This window comes from Typopeltis vanoorti, chromosome 24 (assembly GCF_054136105.1).
Source record: "Typopeltis vanoorti isolate ZY-2024b chromosome 24, IOZ_Tvanoo_1.0, whole genome shotgun sequence".
In the NCBI taxonomy this organism is placed as follows: domain Eukaryota; kingdom Metazoa; phylum Arthropoda; class Arachnida; order Uropygi; family Thelyphonidae; genus Typopeltis; species Typopeltis vanoorti.
In genome coordinates this window covers 11,324,922-11,345,463 of record NC_143572.1, presented here as the reverse complement: position 1 = coordinate 11,345,463, position 20,542 = coordinate 11,324,922, and the positions used below count along the sequence as shown (strand labels likewise).

At 34.8% G+C, this 20,542-nt stretch overlaps 1 protein-coding gene across 2 annotated transcripts in view; it reads right to left on the bottom strand.

Moving 5' to 3' along the window:
- Positions 1-20,542, bottom strand: part of RfC3 (replication factor C subunit RfC3) — a 114,191-nt gene that overhangs the window by 79,039 nt on the left and 14,610 nt on the right. For both annotated transcript variants that reach the window (XR_016550415.1, XM_090413510.1), the window contains exons 3-4: positions 12,695-12,831; positions 4,352-4,431 (exon numbers count right to left, since the gene is read on the bottom strand). Coding sequence is in view for 1 of the 2 variants with exons in the window: in XM_090413510.1 (XP_090269636.1) it covers positions 4,352-4,431; positions 12,695-12,831 (217 nt within the window). In the remaining variant the exon portion in view is untranslated. The remainder of the gene's footprint in view (positions 1-4,351; positions 4,432-12,694; positions 12,832-20,542) is intronic.

Here is a 20,542-nt window from a genome sequence, read left to right as displayed (position 1 = left end):
ATTAGGGCAATTTTGGGAAACTCAAACAGTAGAATTAATGAATGTTCATATTTCTATCAGTTAAAAAAGTAATTAATTATAGTTTATTTTTATTTTTTTTTATTATTATCCCATGGTATTATTACACCAGATCATAGAGGTCAAGTTCATGTATTTTATACAGCACCTTTTCTGGGTTGTTATAGAGTTCACATTTGGAAATATTCATACAGTTTAGCAAATGCATTGGTGATGCTTCCTCGATGTTACAGATTTTGCAGGTGGGGAAGACTTTTATGCCATTGCTAAACTTGATTGGTCTTGTGTGGCCGGTCTTGAGGCGAGAGATTATGGCAGTGGCACTGCGATTAAACTTGGAGTTGATGGTAGCTCCTGGATTTTCTGCTGAGTACCAGTGGTGAGGCATGTCCTGAAGAATTGTTCTTTTTATGTTTTCTTTTTGGGTGGTTTTAAAAAGATCGAAATCTGTGGTATCACTTGATGTTGCGGCCATTTTTGCTACTTCATCTGCAGTTTTGTTTCCCTTTAATCTCACATGGGATGGAATCTATTGGAAGATTATTTCGGAATCCTTATGCAGTTTGTTTATGTTTTTTGCTGTCTCTAAATATTTCTTGATGGCTAGTGTAGCAGTTCTTATTAGCTTGAAGGACTGCTAAGGAATCTGTGAAAAATATTGCAGTGCTGTGTTAATGGCTATTAATTCTGCATGGTATGAGTTGCATCCAATACCGTTAGTTGTTTTTAGTTCTATATTATGAGAGCCATTGAGTACGCCATTCTGAGAATTGCCATTTGGATTTTTGGAGCCATCTGTGTAGATCTTTATCGAGTCAGGTCCATATTCCATTATTTTTGAAAGGGCTAATGATCTCGAGATTTCAGGGTTTTCTAGGCCTTTTTTCTGTTTCCCTATTTCAGAGTTGATAACTATATTTTTCCTGTCTTGATTATTATAGTTAATGGTATAAACTGTTTTAATGTTAAGGTGTATCATTACAATTTTCCTATGTTCTGTTGTTTCTGTACTTTAAAGTCTACTGACTGCAAAGTCATAGGAAGCACAAGAATAGTTTGTTATTATTATCATTATTATTACACCCTCCATGGAGTCAAAAGACTCATCATGGTAGGTTCATTCAACTGACAACATATTTATCATGCTGAATCTTAAAATCCTTAACACTCCCTGCATTAGCAACACATTCCGGTAATTTGTGTTTCAATAAGGAATTACCGTGAGTAGGCATATTTAAATAATTATAATACCGGAATTAACTCACATAAAATATTATTTATTAGTATAATTTTCGCCTGAGTATCACAGGCATCTTCAGTATAAATCTGATAGAACAATAATTGACAATTCCAAAAGGCACCACCTAAGTAGCTAATATAAGATAACTAAAAAAGGTAATTAAATTTCCTAACTTATTAAAAAATAATAATAAAAATAATAAAATAAAATAAAATAAAAAATAAATAAAATAATATATGCATATATATCTCTACCTCTTCAAATACAGAAGAAATAACTCTTATTCCTATTCCTTATGTTCAAAGCATTAGTGAACGCATAGCAAAAGTTTTAAAAGCACTAAATATTTTTGTTGCCTTTCGCCCAATCAGAAAAATCTCCACCTTTCTCAGTTCTCCAAAGGACAAGCTTCCCCATCTCAATCATTCAGGTGTCTACAAGATTCCTTGTAGGTTATTCTTGCAGGTTATCTTATTTTGGTCAAACAGGAAGATCTGCTTTTATTTGGCTAGAAGAACACAAGTCTTATATTGAATACCTTGAACCTGAACAGTCTGGACTTGCAGAGCATGCCACCAACACTAGACAGTTCCGTTGGAATAAGACAAGATTCTTTCACAAAAGTCGGTTCGTCATGGAACGACTTTATAAAGAAACATGTGAAACTTTTACTTCACTCTCCTAACTTAAACAGATCTGATGGGTCTATGTCTATTCCCTTTGTGGGAGATAGTACTTTTTAAATCAGCCAATCTTTCCTAATTTTTTTTTAATTGTGTGTGTGTGTGTGTGTGTGTGCGCGCGCGCGCATATATTATTTTATTTAATTTTTATTTTTTAATAAGTTAGGAAATTTAATGACCTTTTTTAGTTATCTTACATTAGCTACTTAGGTGGCGCCTTTTGGAATTGTCAGTTATTGTTCTAATCAGCTCTGTACTAAGGATGCCTATGATACTCAGGCAAAAATTATACTAATAAATAATATTTTACATGAATTAATTCTGGTATTATAATTATTTAAATATTCCGGTAATGTGTTCTCTTCACTGACAATTATCCATATAAAAAAATCTACTTCTCACAACCCACTTCACCACACTCTCAACATAACTTCCAGCGATGGCCTTTGGTTCTTCCCCTCTCACCTTCTCCTCTTTTTTATAATCCCTTGGGATTAATCTGATAAATCCCCTCACCAACTTAAGTTTTGAAGGCTGCTACAGCCTTCAAAACTTAAGTTGGTGAGGGGATTTATCAGATCATCTGAAGAGGACCAGACAGATGAAAATTATGATTCAAATAGGACTTATCATTATGAATAATTTTAATTAACTATGGGGATCTAGACTGAAGGGATGAAAAGCATGAAAATAAAGGAAAGACTGGATTTAGTAATAGTATGAAAAACTGAGAAACTGTATATAAATGATGCAGCTGTTTTTGTCTTCAATTTTCCAGCATAACTGACCGAAACCGAAGTTTTCGGTCAGTTATGCTGGAAATGTTTGCCATGTTTGCTACCTTAGAGCAGAGATTCCAGATTAGGCAAAAGATAAAAATAGAGATGTATATATAAAGTAATCCACAATTTATCTGACCTTCAAAGCAACAGCCCTTTAATTAATTAACCAACCCTTGAATGTCAAATAACTTTTCTCTATTATGAGAACTTCCATTCTGATGCTCCTATGAATCAACCAATGAGCAGTTTGCATGAGCTGTTTGTTCACGAACATCATTGCATCTATGTGTTTTGATGTTTCACTGTGAATTATAAATTGTGTATAACTATTATTTTATTTGTAATGTATTTTCATAATTTGTATTTTCATAATGGCAGATAAAATTCAAAGTAATAGTGATGTTGCTTCCAATGAAAATACACAATTATATTAGATACTAATATTAAAATTATTAAATTTAGTGAACAAACAAAGAGACAGGCTGCAGGATAAACTTATCTTGCACTATTGTTGCTACAGTTGTTAAAAACAAAGGTAAAGTTAAAAGTACGTACTGCACTAGTTAATACTATGGTTATCTCTAAATGTGACAGTCTTATTGATGAAATGGAAAACTTTTAGCCAAGTTCCCTTAAGGCTAACATAATCAGAATAAATTTTATGTCCACAAAAATTATTCTTTTCCTTTGAATACCTGATGTAAATTAATGTTATCTTACAACATGTGACTATTTAAAAATCTTATTAGACCAACACATGCATCTTCAAGTAAAAAAAAAAAAAAAAAAAACTGATTTGCTACAGCAGTCTCAAACATAAAGTGTTGTATGACCAAGGTGTATATACAGCAATCCCTCGATTAGTGCACCTAATGCGTTCTTTAAAACAGGCGCATTAATCAAATATAATAACTTATGGAAAAAAGTATAATTCGTTCCTCAAATTTCTTTCTTGAACTTTAATTTTTTTTTTTATAAAAGAATTAAGTGATGTCTCAGAGCCTAGTTGAAGGAAAACCATGAAGCTGAAAGACAATAAAACATATTCAGAATATAAATTTTATTATTATACTTCTTAACAAAGAATTGAGCTAACGTAGTTTGGCGGGCATTTTGTTTCTTTTTTTTCATACAATCGACGGTATGGCCCTATTGCCTCTTCTGCAAATTTTACTGCTTCTCTCTTCATCAGGGTCAGCCTCTAAGCATTGCTGCTTAAAAACTTTGATTGTAAGAAAAATACGCGTGGATACGCTTATGTGAACTCTGGTGAGTGATTTAAAAAATCACTCACCAGAAATATGTATAGATAGAAAATTTTGAAAATCTGTAACATTTATTTTTAATACGTATATAGGTGCACTAATCGAATTTGGGTATCGAAAAAAAAAATGACGCACTAATCGAGGGATTACTGTGTGTATATATAAATATACACACAGTAATCCAGGGTGTGTGTGTATATATAAATATATATACACACACCCTGGCCTCTATATATGAAATAGAAAAAAAACAAATCCTTACTCCACTAATCCTTTCAAGCACTGCTTTAAAGAGTATTCTTTTTAAAGTAGTAAATTATTACAGCATATAAATTACATTTCACTATTTCAATATAATCTTACTTGAATAAAGTTCTAGTGCTGGCAAAGCTGAGTATTTGCTGCCTGACTACTCCAATGCCTCGATCATCTGAAGCATTCAACTAAATAAAACAAAAATAATAACATGAACATATAAAATTTCATCATAAAGATTAGTCAGTCTTAAAATGTAATGAGAATATCATGCATGTTTAACAAAAATATTATATCAAATATAACTGATACATAACAAATATTCTAGGAAATAAAACAATATACAAAGATTCAGGCCAAATCTCATAGCAATGATGCCTGCAGTTCCCAAATTTATGAGTCCTATCCCTTTTCAAAATTCAAGTATCAACAAAATTGAAAATATGTACACTAACTGCAATAGATAAAAGTTAAATATTCAAAAATAAAGCATTTTATATCACACGTGCAGTTTTAATGTTATACCACTAGCTTTTTTTAAAATTTGGTTGCCGTAATAACATTAAAACCATGCTCATACTTCAATGCTATGCCAATTAGCTCTTTTTTTAAGAGTTGGTTGGCATAATATTGAAGGGCAAGGAGAATCTGCTGATACTGAAGCAGCAAAATTATTTTCTAAAAAAAAAAAAAACAGAATTTTTGTTTTGTCAACCTTCATTTATTATGATCAATTTTTATTCTTGAGAACATAAGCCTTGTTTTTAACATAATTTCTATGGAGAATAAATCTCTGCTTTGAGTTTTTGCTTTACAAGTTCATATTAGGAATGAATTAATTCATAGTCAGGAACCATCTGTACTGTAAAAACAACAAAAGTGCAAACTAAAAATTTAATTTATTAGCAGATGTCATAATTCACAGCCTTCTTGCTGGATGCAAATGCCTACATTTTTAACGTAATATACCTAAAACAACAGCAATATGGAAAAGATATGCCAATCCATACCTTAGATAGGATGGCTAATTCTATCTATTGTTTACTGATCAGCTACCAAAAAACAGAAGCACAGAAGTTTTGAGTAGTTCTTTATGAACAACTTTCGTATAGTATTTTGTACTATTTTAAAACTAGAAACTAAAATGCCAAATCCAATTTCCTTCGGGGAATTTTTATGTTTGCTTCCTTGGTTCTGATTACTGCTTCTGCTCTTTTGAACCTAGCACCTGCTTTGGGATGAACACTTTTATTTCCCATTCCACTCAAAATCTCTTATCCAAATCCAGTTCTTCAACAACTGTGTCAAAGCAGTCCAAGCCAAAAATCAGCATATGCCCAATGGCTCAAGTCAAAACTTAGAGCCACTCACTCAGCTTATACTACAACTTGTAACAACTGTAACAAATCTAAAGCAGAATTTGTAAGGGCCAAATACACTCAACAAAGACATCTAAATCTTGTCTTCTGTCATTCCATGTTTCTACCTTTCTCATCCTAGTGGTACAATGGCAACATCTAAAGATAAGGCAGACCTCTTGGCATCAGTTTTTTTCCTCTAACTCTCATATAAATGACCAAATCACACCCATTTTGTGTCATCTCTTCAAGCAATCCTGCTTACCTGGCATCCATTCAACTGCTTAGAAGCAAGTTTCAATCTAGTCTATTCTTAAAAAAGTCTCCAAGATAAAAGATACCCATTAACAGGACTTGAAAAATTTTGTGCTGTAATAATAGCTTGAAAAGTAGTGCTGGCTCAGCAGTCAAGCAAATATCTCACTAGTCAGAATGTTAACTGCTTACATAATAGTTTATTGGTCTGAAGAAAAAAAATCCATGCATTTTTATAAGTGATACAAGACCATTTATTAATTTTTTTATTATTTCCATTTATTTGAAATGGAACAAATCATGGAATATGGAGCGGCTGAAGATACCAAGTAAGGCGAATGAATTCTCAAAGAAAGTAGAGGAAGAAATGGACGAGAGAAATATACAAGAAAATGATGATGCAAGTGAAAAATGGAAGATTCTAAAGGAAAGCATAATTACTGCTACAGAATTACATTTAGCTAAAAAAGAGGAGGAAAGAGAGAAAAGAAAGAAACCATGGATGACGGAAAATATTTTGAGGAAAATAACACAAAGAAGAACGTTAGTTAATAGTAAAACAGAGGAGAAATAAAAGCAGTATAAAGACTTGAGTAGGGAGATACAAAGAGAGATCAGAAGGAAAAAGGAAGAGTGGTTAGATGAAATAAGTAAAGATACAACAGCAAAGGCAGAAAGAAAGGACATAAAAGGTGTTTATAAAAATATTAATATGATGACAGGAAGGAGATAATGCTAAGGACTGGAGCAATCAAGAATGAAAGAGGTGAAATTCTGATAGAAAAAGAGAAGATATTACAGAGATGGGAAGAATATGTAAGTAAACTTTATAAAGACAGGGAAAGAGGAGAAAATCAAAGGAAAGACCATAGTGGGCAGAGACTGTGCATCATGAGGGAGGAACTGAATCTAGCAATTCAGAAGATGAAAGAAGGAAAATCCCCTGGAACAGATGGTATACAGATAGAACTTATAAGGAATATAGGTGAAAAAGGTATGGAAGTGTTATGGCAAATTATTAACGGAATTTATGAGGGACAAGAATTACCAGAGGAGTTTAGAAGATCAATTTTTATCCCGATTCCAAAAAAGACGGGAGTTTTAGACTGTAACAATTTTAGAACGATAAGTCTTATAACTCGCACAGCAAAAATTCTGGTGCAAATAATTTTAGAGAGAATTAGGAATAAAATAGAAAAAGAAATGAATAAAGAACAGTTTGGATTCAGAACCAACAGAGGAACTAGAGAGGCTATAACTTGTCTAAGAATTATTGGGGAGAAAACATTAAACCATGGTGGAAAGTTGTTTTTGGGATTTCTAGATTTTGAAAAGGCATTTGATACAGTGAAACATAAAAGGCTTTTTGACATTCTAGAAAAGACTGATACTGACTCTTATGACTTGGAAATTTTAAAGGGATTATATTGGTCACAAACAGTGTCAGTATGTGTAAATAGAGAAGAAACAGGAGAATTCCCCGTGGAGAGAGGAGTCAGACAAGGATGCAAGTTATCACCATCATTGTTTAACTTTTATAGTGAACAGATGTTTAGAGAGGCACTTGAGGATGTAGAAGAAGGAATAAAAATAAACGGAAGAATCATTAATAACTTAAGTTTTAAAAGAGGTAAACCGTGAGTAGACATATCGGTACACAATAAATAACGGAAAAAATTCACGTAGAAAGATTATTTATTAGTATAATTTTCGCCTGTGTGTCACAGGCATCCTCAGTACATTAAGCTCAAAATTAAACACTAACTGACAATTCCAAAAAGCGCCACCTAAGTAGCTGGTGTAAGATAACTAAAAAGGTCAATAACGTTCCTAAAAAAAAAAAAAAAAAAAAAAAAATTATATATATATATATATATATATATATATATATATATATATATATATATATATATATATAATAAAAAGTTACGAAAGATTAGCTGATTTGTAAAGTACTATCTCCCATAAAGGGGACAGACGTAAGCCGTCAGATCTGTTTAAGTTAGGAGAATGCAGTAGAGTTTCAGATGTTTCTTTATAAAGGAGTTCCATGAGAAACTGACTTTTGTGAAGAACTCGTCTTTCTCCAGTGAACTCTGTGTCTAGTGAAGATGGCATGTTCAGAAAGTCCAGACTTTTCAGGTTTAAAGTATTCAATATAAGATTGGTGTTCTTCTAGCCGAATAGAGGCAGATCTTCCCGTTTGTCCGAAATAAGATAATCCACAAGAGCACGGAATCTGGTAGACACCTGGATGATTAAGATGTGGAAGCTTGTCCTTAGGAGAAGTGAGAAAGGTGGAGATTTTTCTAAACGGTCGAAAGGCAACAAAAATATTCAGTGGTTTTAAAACTTTTGCTATACGTTCACTGATGCCTTGTACATAAGGGATAATAATGCGTGTTATTTCCTCTGTGTTTGAAGAGGAAGACATATTAAAACTACTCAAAGTTCTTTCAATGAAGCAATTCTTATAACCATTAGATAGAAAGGAAGAAGTTATGTATTGTAGTTCTTTCTGTAAAAGATCATCTGTAGAACAAAAGGAGTGGGCCCGATGAACCAGTGTTTTAATAGTTCCTGCCTTTTGACTGGGATGGTGATGAGATTCCGCATGGATATAATGGCCTGTATGAGTCTTCTTTCTATAAACTGAGAAATGTAGGTTACCATCTGGTTGGTGAAGAATTAGAAGATCTAAAAAGGCTAACTGCTTATTTGATTCTATTTCTAGCGTAAATTTAATCCTAGGATGAAATGAGTTTAACTTAGTGAGAAATTGTTGAAGTTCATCAGAAGAGCCATTCCATACAGCAAAAATGTCATCGACATATCTGAACCAATGCGTAGGTCTGGGAGAAATATTGTCAAAGATACGTTGTTCAAAATGTTCCATAAAGAAATTGGAGATAGCAGGAGAAAGAGGATTACCCATTGCTGTTCCTTCAATATCATGATCAGTTTAGATGTTGTTTCTTTATTTACAAATGTGCCTCTTTCGGAAAGTATTGAATTACTACAACAGGAATTTCCTTCGGACATTGTAAACGTATTTGATTTTGTAATAAATTCTGGTTATTTTTCCTTTAAAAATAAGTTGTATCAACAAATTGAAGGAACAACAATGGGTAATCCTCTTTCTCCTGCTATCTCCAATTTCTTTATGGAACATTTTGAACAACGTATCTTTGACAATATTTCTCCCAGACCTACGCATTGGTTCAGATATGTCGATGACATTTTTGCTGTATGGAATGGCTCTTCTGATGAACTTCAACAATTTCTCACTAAGTTAAACGCATTTCATCCTAGGATTAAGTTTACCCTAGAAATAGAATCAAATAAGCAGTTAGCCTTTTTAGATCTTCTAATTCTTTGCCAACCAGATGGTAACCTACATTTCTCAGTTTATAGAAAGAAGACTCATACAGGCCATTATATCCATGCGGAATCTCATCACCATCCCAGTCAAAAGGCAGGAACTATTAAAACACTGGTTCATCGGGCCCACTCCTTTTGTTCTACAGACGATCTTTTACAGAAAGAACTACAATACATAACTTCTTCCTTTCTATCTAATGGTTATAAGAATTGCTTCATTGAAAGAACTTTGAGTAGTTTTAATATGTCTTCCTCTTCAAACACAGAGGAAATAACACGCATTACTATCCCTTATGTACAAGGCATCAGTGAACGTATAGCAAAAGTTTGAAAACCACTGAATATTTTTGTTGCCTTTCGACCGTTTAGAAAAATCTCCACCTTTCTCACTTCTCCTAAGGACAAGCTTCCACATCTTAATCATCCAGGTGTCTACCAGATTCCGTGCTCTTGTGGATTATCTTATTTCGGACAAACGGGAAGATCTGCCTCTATTCAGCTAGAAGAACACCAATCTTATATTGAATACTTTAAACCTGAAAAGTCTGGACTTTCTGAACATGCCATCTTCACTAGACACAGAGTTCATTGGAGAAAGACAAGAGTTCTTCACAAAAGTCAGTTTCTCATGGAACTCCTTTATAAAGAAACATGTGAAACTCTAGTCATTCTCTTAACTTAAACAGATCCGACGGCTTACGTCTGTCCCCTTTATGGGAGATAGTACTTTACAAATCAGCTAATCTTTCCTAACTTTTTATTATATTAATTTTTTTTTTTTTTTTTTTTTAAGGAAAGTTATTGACCTTTTTAGTTATATTACACCAGCTACTTAGGTGGCGCTTTTTGGAATTGTCAGTTAGTGTTTAATTTTGAGCATAATGTACTGAGGATGCCTGTAACACACAGGCAAAAATTATACTAATAAATAATCTTTCTATGCGAGTTTTTTCCGTTATTTATTGTGTACCGATTAATAACTTAAGATATGCGGATGATGTAGTAGTGATGGCAGGAAGTGAAAATGGGTTACAACAAATTATTCAAAGAATTAAAAACTCTTGTAAAGAGTATGGACTAAGAATTAACATAAAAAAGACCAAGATAATGATAATGGGCAGAAAAACAGGAGATAATGTAAAGATAAGATGTGGAGGAAAGATTTTAGAAGAAGTGGAAAGATTTCAATATTTAGGTAGCTGGATCTCAGAGAAAGGAACTTCAGAGTTGGACATTAGAAATAGAATAGGCAAAGCTAAATCATCATTTAAGAGAATTTTAATAAACAAGAACACTAAAATAGGCATTAGAATTGGAATAACTAAAGCAACAGTTTGGAGTATTGCAAGTTATGGAAGTGAGTCATGGACACTAAGAAAGAGAGAGATGGAAAGAATTAATGTACTGGAAATGTGGTGTTATAGAAAGATGGAAAAGATTAGCTATACAGAAAGAATATCAAATCAAGAAGTTTTAAGACGGGAGTTGAGATGGAAAGAACACTGCTAAAGAATATTATGCAATGAAAGTCTAGATTTGCAGGATATCTTCTGGGAGGTTCTTCGGGACAACTGACAAGAACTATATTACAAGGGAAAGTTGAGGGGAAGAGAAGACGTGGAAGACCAACTAGAGAGTGGTTTAATGACATCGTGGAATGGACTGGTTTAAGAATGATGGAAGCGACAGATAGACAGAAATGGAGAAGAGCTGCTCATCTGCTGCAACCATCTTGCTAGAAGATGCTACTGGATGACGACGATAATAGTTTATTGGTCTGAAGGAAAAAAATCCATGCATTTTATAAGTAAAATCAATGTATTTTATAAATTTTGTGCTGGCTCAGCAGTCAAGCAAATATCTCACTTGTCAGATGTGAGACTTGGTATAGTCTATTACAGTTACCTAATAAATCATAGTCAAGCATTTAATTCTGGATCCAGTCAATTAATAAGTTTCTTTTTATGCTTTAACTAATTTTGATTCCGAGTGATTAAATACCAGTGTTGAAAAAAAAATGTTAACTGCTTACATAATAGTTTATTGGTCTGAAGAAAAAAAATCCATGCATTTTATAAGTGATACAAGACCATTTATTAATTTTTTTAATTAATGTGCTATTTTACACCATGTTTTCACTTCCAACACTTGTGTCGGCAATCACTTTTATGGAAAAAATCAGCAGTTTCTTCTCTGTCATTATAAACAATTGAAAATATTCAGCAATCATAAAGACTTAGGTTTACACATATAACTACATTAGTGCATTTTTGAATTCCAACTAGCTACAAAATATTGTTAGATGAATGGGGCCAGTGATGCCATATGACAACTCTAAAAACAATGAAAATCAATATAAAAGAATGCATTATTTTATTATTATTATAAATAATAATAAAATATAGAGCCTAAACGGATTCAAATTTGAATGAATCTTATAACACATAATGAGGATTTTGACATAATTATAATGCCAAATAAAGGAAACAAAAGTTTCTTCTAGGATCAGTTTTTGCTTCTTGGGTTAGCTTTCATCTAACCTATCCTGGCACAAGACAACAGGCCAACAGCCTTCAAAAATCTTGGTATTCTTTATCATTCCAAACAGTACTTCTCTCCTAATCAACTCGACACTTTATAAAGTTCAAATCTACTTGACCTTAGAATATTGTTCCCACATTTGAAGTGGTGCACCACCAAAGACTTTTCTCTCAGAGTGCTTGACTGTATTCAAAAGAGAGCAATTTGCTTAAGAAATGATCCCTCTAACTCTCTCCAGTCACTTTTCCATAGATGTTCTGTGGCTGCATTATGTCTTTTCTAGCTATTTCCATAGGCACTGCTCCAATTAACTGGCTATTACTATCCTTCCACCTTACACTAATTGTGTATGAATATAAACGGCTGCTGGTCAACATCCACATAGAGTTCAGCTGCATAAACTTACCAAACCAACTTCTCATCCTACTCCTTCATTCACTAGACCTCTGCTTTTTGGAACAGTCTTCCCAATAATTACAAACCTCTTTCAGAAACACAAACAAATTCCTTTCTTCTTTCTAACCCCATGCCCAATTACAACTGTCATTTTATAGGTTTTGGGTCTTCTCATATGCAGAACTGATAAAAAAATTATAGAAGAATGTAAATTATACATTTTAAGCATATTATAATCAGCTCAAATAACTGGCATGTGTGTATATAGACAAAATGATATAATTTTGTTTCAACATTTAGTTTAATGCTTTGCAGTTATAACAACAAAATTCTGTTTCTGATGAGAAGCATTACATATCCATGTAAATTTTATTGTTAGCAGCATCATTATAAGTTAAAATAATTCAGACAAATCATAATTCAAATATCTTCACGATTTTGATTACTATTTTTTCCAATTTCAAAATTTGAAATTTCAAGGCTGAATGAAAAGCAATTCAAAATATCCAGATATACATACCTCAAGCACCATGGAACCAAATTCCTTTGGAGAATAAATTTGCCGAGCACAGGCTAAAATAGTGGAAGTTTTTCCTGTACCTGGTGGTCCATAAAAGAGTAAATGGGGAAGGCGATCCTCATCGATAAATCTATTAACTAAAAACTTTTTATCTAAGTAACTGTTTATTTGAATATACTTAAAAGTTTACAATTTCACTGATAAAACAATAAATGCTTACATGCTTGTTTATAATACCCTTATAACTGAAATCTGTTGATCTAATAAATACTTCTCATATGTGAAGTACTATTAAGATATTCTCTTATCATGGACAATCACATAAATTTTGAAAACAAAATCCTTATTTTCATCTGTATTTTACCCTAGTGAATAAGCATAAGCTACTTCTCTCTCTCACACACACACGTGTTAAGAATCTGAACAACTAGCTACTCATATGAGAGCAGCTGACTTCATTACAAGATGTTGTCCTAAGCAATGTACATGGAAAAGGGTCCTCCAGAATGATTAACCTTTACAGTGGGTGTACAGTGAGAAGGCAGACTTGATAATTGGAGCTAACCTGATCGCTCCAGTATCTTTATTACCAGAAGATATTGTGATATATAAGTAGAAATATTGGTGCATAATCTTTTTTTTTTAAGCTATACTCTGCATTCGGGTATTTATAGCACTTTACTTGGATGGATGAGGATCATTTCTAAATAATTCTGCACATATTATCCTGTTGTTAAAGCAGACACTTATTAAACAAAATACAATTAAACCATCAATATAATTTGCATTCTGCCTTATTACTACTACCCAACATTTGGATACATCTTGTATTCTTGTCAAATTTGTTTTGTAAATTATATATTTAGTTTAATCCTTTATCCAAGTGTAAGCAAATAAAGTTTGTGCCTGAAGTATCTTCAGGACTGGGGCAACTCGTGGCATAGGTGGGCTGACTTCACATCACTTGCCTTAGTATCCCATAATGAAAAGCACATCTCCTCGTGGACACATAATGCTATGCATTATGGGAAGGGTCACTACCCAGACCGGTTTCAACCTTTATCTCTTCAGTGGGAGCCAGACCCAGAGGCGATACCAAGGTTGAAGCAATGCAGAAGTCATATTTCCATATATTTTGTACATGTGCTTTGCATTATGGGATACTAAGGCAAGTGATGTGAAGTCAATCTGCCTTTGCCACAAGTTGCCCTAGTCCTGAAGATACTTCAGGTGCAAACTTTGTTTGTTGTGATTCTAGTAGCAAGGCTTATACGTTGGTTAGACATAACTGGTAATTAGTTTACGGAATTAGCAACGCAAATAAAGTATATTAATTAAAGGTAACTTTAATGAATCACTTCTATATTTCGGCAACGTCACATTGCCATCTTCAGGAATATAAAGATATGGTATGTGCACGCAGGCACTAACAAAGCAAATGAGGAAGAAAGCAAGAAACTAATATTGTTCCTAAAGTCCTAATGGTGCCCTCTTGCGGGCTAATTTGATAGTCCTGGCTGTTGGGCTGAAGTTCTCATAATGTAAGTCTCCCAAATTTGGGGTAGTTTCATGCACCCAAATTTGTTGAGGTTAGGAACGTTTTTTAGAGCTGCTGAAGATTCTTTGAATAATCTTTCGTATTTAAACTTGCTGCGATGAATTATTTTTGTTTTCTTCCAACGAATTTTATGGTGGGTATCTAAGGCATGGTCTGCCAGCCCTGAGCGGCTGTACTGGTGAAACCGGATGTAGTCTTTGTGTTCTGAAATCCTGATATTAGTTGTTCTGCCTGTTTGGCCAAAGTAGGACAATTTGCAGCTGCAAGGGACCTGGTATACACCAGGTAGGTCTAGGGGAAGTGGTTGGTCTTTGGTAGAGCGGATAAGGGATGCCAACTTTTTATATGGTCTATAACAGGAAGTAAGGTCATATTTTTTTTGAGGATATTGGTTATTTTCTCAGAGGTGCCCTGGATGTAGGGGATGGTGATAGACTTGGTGTAATCTTTATTGTGGAGGGGGGGGAGGGGTGTTGTGGTTTACTGGTTTTAGTATTTTTTGGATTTTTTTGGGGTTATAGCCATTGGCTAAGAAAGTGTTGAGGATGTGGTTTAGTTCAGTAGTCAGGGCCTTGTCATCTGAGCAGATTAATTTTGCCCTGTTATATAGTGTTTTTATAACCCCATATTGTTGTAAGGGGGGGTGGTGGGATTGCTGGTGAATGTATCAGCCAGTATGGGTGGGTTTTCTGTAAACAGAGAAAACCAAAGATCCATCAAGCTGGCGGGTGATTAAAGTGTCTAGGAAAGGGAGGGTGTTGTTTTCCTCTTTTTCTAAGGTGAACTGGACTCTGGAGGTGTTGGTTGTTTAAGTGTGTTAGGAAGTGTGTCTGAGCCATGTGGCCAAATAGCAAACACATCATCTACATAACGAAGCCAAATAGTGGGTTTTTGTGGGGCAGAGTTTAAGGCTTTCTCTTCAAATGTCTCCATAAAGAAATTGGCCAAGGTTGGGAAAAGTGGTGAACCCATGGCTGTCCCCTCTATCTGTTTGTCGAACTTTCCTTGCCAAACGAAATAGCCTGAGTTCATTGTGAACTGAAACAGGGCTGAGATATCGGGAGGAAACTTGGCTTGGATGAATTCATTCAAGGGTTTCTTTGAGTGGGACATTAGTGAATAGGGGAGGAGACGTCAAAACTGACCATTATGTCAGTGTGTGGACAGACTTATGTGTTCGTCGAACATGTTGTTTATTATTTTAATGGTATAATAGAACACAGAAACTAAGTAAATAATTAATTTATTAACTTGATGCTGATATTTCGCTGGTATTATAACCAGCATCTTCAGAGCACAAAAACACTGTTTGTCACAATACGCGAGACTAAAACAACATGGTGTACTTAAACAAAATTGTAGCAGCAACACAAAGACTAAAGTCCTGATTTTGGCGCCCTCTATCTGAAAAAAAAAAAAAAAAAAAAAAAAAAAAAAACTATCATATATTACTAGAGTCCTAGAAAAGTGCTAGTTTTTTCTTAATATGACTGTCTCCCAGATCTTTGGCAAGTTAATACAGCCATATTTGTTGAGATTTGGAGTGTGTTTTAGGGCTTCTGTCGCCTCTAAGAAATCTCTCTGATTTATACAGGTTTCTGTGTAGTACTTTTGTGTTTTTCCAGTTGATCCTGTGTGCAGGGGTATCCAGAGCATGGTCTGCTAGGCCCGACTTCCCATAATGATAATTCCAGACGTATCGTTTATGTTCGCTGATGCGGATATTCACAGTTCTTCCTGTTTGACCGTAGCAGGCTTGATTGCATGAGCAGGGTACTTGGTAGACTCCTGGATGTGATAAAGGAGGAATGCTGTCCTTGGGTGAGCGGATGAGGGTGGCTAATTTGCTACATGGTCTGAATGTAGTGCGTAGTTTATGTTTATTGAGAATTCTTGAGATCTTTTCGGATGTGCCTTTAATGTAAGGGATGGTGACTGTTTTGTTGTAGTTCTCTGTGGTGGATGGTGGGAGGGGTTTCTTAGGAGTGTTTAGTATTTTGTTTATTTTATGTGGATTGTAGCCGTTGGCCAAGAAGGTGTGGCGTAAGTGAGTCAGTTCAGCAGTAAGAGCCTTGTCATTGGAACAGATTGCTCTCGCTCTATGGATTAGCATTTTTAATATGCCATATTGTTGAGAAGGATGATGGTGTGATTGTTTGTGTAAGTATCTGCCTGTATGTGTGGGTTTTCTAAAAACTGAAAATGATAAGGAACCATCTGGGAGACGTGTGATGAGTGTATCCAGGAAGGGCAGACAGTTGTTGGCTTCCAGTTCCATAGTAAAGTGGATTTTTGGATGTTGGTTATTTAAATGTGCTATGAATGTTTTCAATGTCTCAGGGCCATGTGGCCAAATAGCAAGCACATCATCAACATAGCGTAGCCAAAGTGTTGGTTTGAGAGTGGCTGTATTGATTGCTTGTTTTTCCAGGTGTTCTATGTAAAAGTTGGCTAGGGGGGGAAGGGGGGAGCCCATGGCTGTCCCATCAATTTGTTTGTATATTTTCCCTTTCCATGTGAAATATCCTGCATGTATTGTGAATTTGAATAGTTCAAATATATCAGGGGGGAAGTATGACTTCAGTAGATTGAGGGTTTCTATTAGTGGTACATTTGTGAATAGTGAAGTGATGTCAAAGCTTACTATTAAGTCTGAGCTTTTTAGGGTAAGGTGTTGTAAGATGCTTTTTAGGTGTGCTGAATTTTTGACAAAGGAGGGAGAATTGTTAGTGAGAGTGGCTAGTAGCTTCGCTAATTATGTCAGTGTGTTGGAGTGTGAGGTTTTCTATACTGGCTTTAAAGTGGGCTGAGTTTTTTATGTGTGATGGTGTGTTGCCAGTGTAGTGTGTGAGCGTTTTGGCTAAATGTTTGGCTAATTTATATGTGGGGGAATCAATGCCTTCCACTATGGGACGCAATGGCACATTTTGTTTATGTATTTTTGGGAGTCCATATAATCGGGGGGGGGGGGGGGGGGGTCTAGAGTTATAAGGTTTAAGTTTGTTGGTGACTTCCACAGGCCAAGAAGTGACTTTCTTAAGGAGTCTGTGGAGAGTTCTAATCTGAGAGCTGGTAGGATTGTATTCAATGGGGAGGTAAGTAGTATGGTCTAGTACTAAAGCATTTAGCTTACCTTTGTAGTCTTTTTGATTGAGCACCACAGTGGCGCTTCCCTTATCAGCTTTGGTAATTACTATTTTTTTGTTGTTTTTCAATTCTTGTAGGGCTGCATATTCGTTTTTGGAGGTTTGGCTTTAGTCAGAACACCGACTACATCCAGTCTTACGTTGTTGGCGATATGGTTAGGCAGGTTGCGAATCCCACGCTCTATTTGGATCATGATTTCTTCAGCAGGTATCCTTTTAGGAGCTAGGGCGAAATTGTGACCACGTGAAAGTGCGGTGAGTGCTTCAGGCTTTAAAACTGCCGACGAGAGGTTGACTACAGTGTTGAGTGGTGGCTGTGGTAAGGAAGTAGAATTCTTCGTCAGGTTTTCATATTTTTTCACATGCCGACTACGTATTTTTTCGAATTCTTTTCTTGCCGATGAGCATGAGATGTCCTGAAGTATCGACCATAGATCACGGCCGAGTGTATTCGAAAGCTCTTCCTTTAGCGCCCGTAAGGTTTTGTTTTCGTCGGCAAGGAGAACGCGCGTTGCGGTAATTTGTTCTCTTAACAGGGCGAAGCTAGTGCGGTTATAAATGCGTAGAGCTTTCTCTGAAGTAAAACGGTGCTTCAATTTTTAGCCAGTTACAGAAAAACCAGTATAGAAAACCTCACACTCCAACACACTGACATAATGGTCAGTTTTGACATCTCCTCCCTATTCACTAATGTCCCACTCAAAGAAACCCTTGAGCTCATCCAAGCCAAGTTTCCTCCTGATATCTTAGTCCTATTTCGTTTGGCAAGGAAAGTTCTACAAACAGATAGAGGGGACAGCCATGGGTTCACCACTTTCCCCACCCTTGGCCAATTTCTTTATGGAGACATAAAGTTGCTAATTCCGTAAACTAATTACCAGTTAAACTTTGTTTGCTTACACTTTGATAAAGGATTAAACTAAATAACGTTGCTAATTCCGTAAACTAATTACCAGTTAAACTTTGTTTGCTTACACTTTGATAAAGGATTAAACTAAATATATAATTTATAGTCTAACCAAGTGAAAAAACTTCCATCTTTCTCTAATGCAGAGTAATTTAATAATAAGGTGTGACACCTTTTTGCAACTCGTATATGGAAATATGATTTCTGCATTGTTTCTACCTTGGTATCGCTTCTGGATCTGGCTCCCACTGAAGAGACCTAATAAAGGATGAAACCAGTCTGGGTAGTGACCCTTCCCATAATACATAGCATTATACATGTCTGCAAGGAGATGTGCTTTGCATTATGGGATACTAAGGCAAGTAATGTGAAGTCAGTCCACCTTTGCCACAAGTTGCCCCAGTTCTGAAGATACTTCAGGTGCAAACTGTTTGCTTACACTTTGATAAAGGATTAAACTAAATATATAATTTATAGTCTAACCAAGTGAAAAAACTTCCAACAAACTTGTTTTGTGTTTAATTAATCAGATCACCTCAGCAGAAACAAGAAATTCAATGTAATGCAATAGAGCAATTCTTTCCATTAGCAAACAGATCAAAGTGAATCAGGCTTAGATGTGGACTGTGAAGGGAAGCCCCTATACATTACCATAAGATCAGATACTTTATGTGAAACAGTCTCACATTGTAATATAAGATGAGCACGATACCTGTTCAAGTCATGCCCATTCAAGGCTTTCTCCACTTTTGAAGTTTTATTTTGCAGAAGGAGCACACTTGAAACAGAAAACAAGCACATGGTAGAGCTTCTATTGAGCTATATCCCGCATCTTCATATATCCAAGTTATGCATTAATGAGATTAACTGATGCAAGTAGCTTCTAGGGAATAGTTATCTTCATTGCCAAGTAAAATACTACCACCCTGCTTATTTGAAGGTACGAAGCAGCAAATGGCATGTTTAGTCAAAACAGGATCTCAACAATGAATTACAGAGTTCGTGTAAAAAAAAAAAAAAAAAAAAAAAAAAAAAAAAAAAAAAAAAAAATCAACCTTCAGAATTATTGGAAATTAGTGCTAATTTAGTTCCTTTTACTGAAGAAAACATTTCACCATTGCAGTATGAACAGGATGGCCAAAGTATTTCCAGTGATGGAAGTGATCAACTCCAGTCTCACACAAAAGAATGTGGCTACTGTCAGAAAGTGACGGCAAATAAAATTTAACTAATAACCATATGCATGGGCCTATTTGGGCCTTTACCAATTTCTGTTTTGTTAGTGACACAATATTTTCTTTAAGAAAGATACATATGTATATACTTTAAATAAGTATTTAAAATAAAAAAGTATTCTATTAAAATTAAATAGAGTTTTATTCAATGATTTTCATATGTTTTGTTTGAAAATAACTTATTGTTCGTATTGGGTTTTACACATCTGGAATCATTCTTCTATTTGTTTCATATGCACTGCATTCTTTTTTACAAGGTTTTTTCTGGAACCAATCTATCATGTAAATGGAGAAAAAAAAATTAAAAAAAAAAAAAATATATATATATATATATATATATATATATATGTAGAAAGTTTTTTTTACCTTGGGTATACTATATGTTAGAGATACCAAGTAATTTTATAAACTTGGTTTTAATCCTTTTTCCCAAGTAAGCAAACAGATAAGTCAAGCTTGTGCCTGAACATAGTTTAGGTCTGAGGCAACTCGTGGTAAAGGCGGAGAAAGTTCTGATCACTTTCCCTTAGAAACCGGTCTGCGTAGTGGTCCTTTCCTTTAATGCATAGCATCATACATCTCTGCAAGGGGATGTGCTTTGCATTAAGGGAGATAATAAGGGAAAGTGATCATAGCTTACTCCACCTTTACCACAAGTTGTCTCAGACCTGAACTATGTTCAGGTGCAAACTTGACTTACTTGTCTGTTTGCTTACTTGGGAAAGAGGATTAAAACCAAGTCTATAAAATTACTTGGTATCTTTAACACACACACACACACACACACACACACACACACACACACACACACACACACACACACACACACACACAGGTATTATTCACAAGACTGTAGAAGTGTTTACTGATGGATAAAATTAGCACTGTATTATGGAATGTTAATTTTTCAGACCAGCATACCAGAGTTCCAAATTGCAGTTCTTAATAAAATATGCTTAATAAAATTATCCTATGTATTAACATTGAAAACTTTTGGTTCTC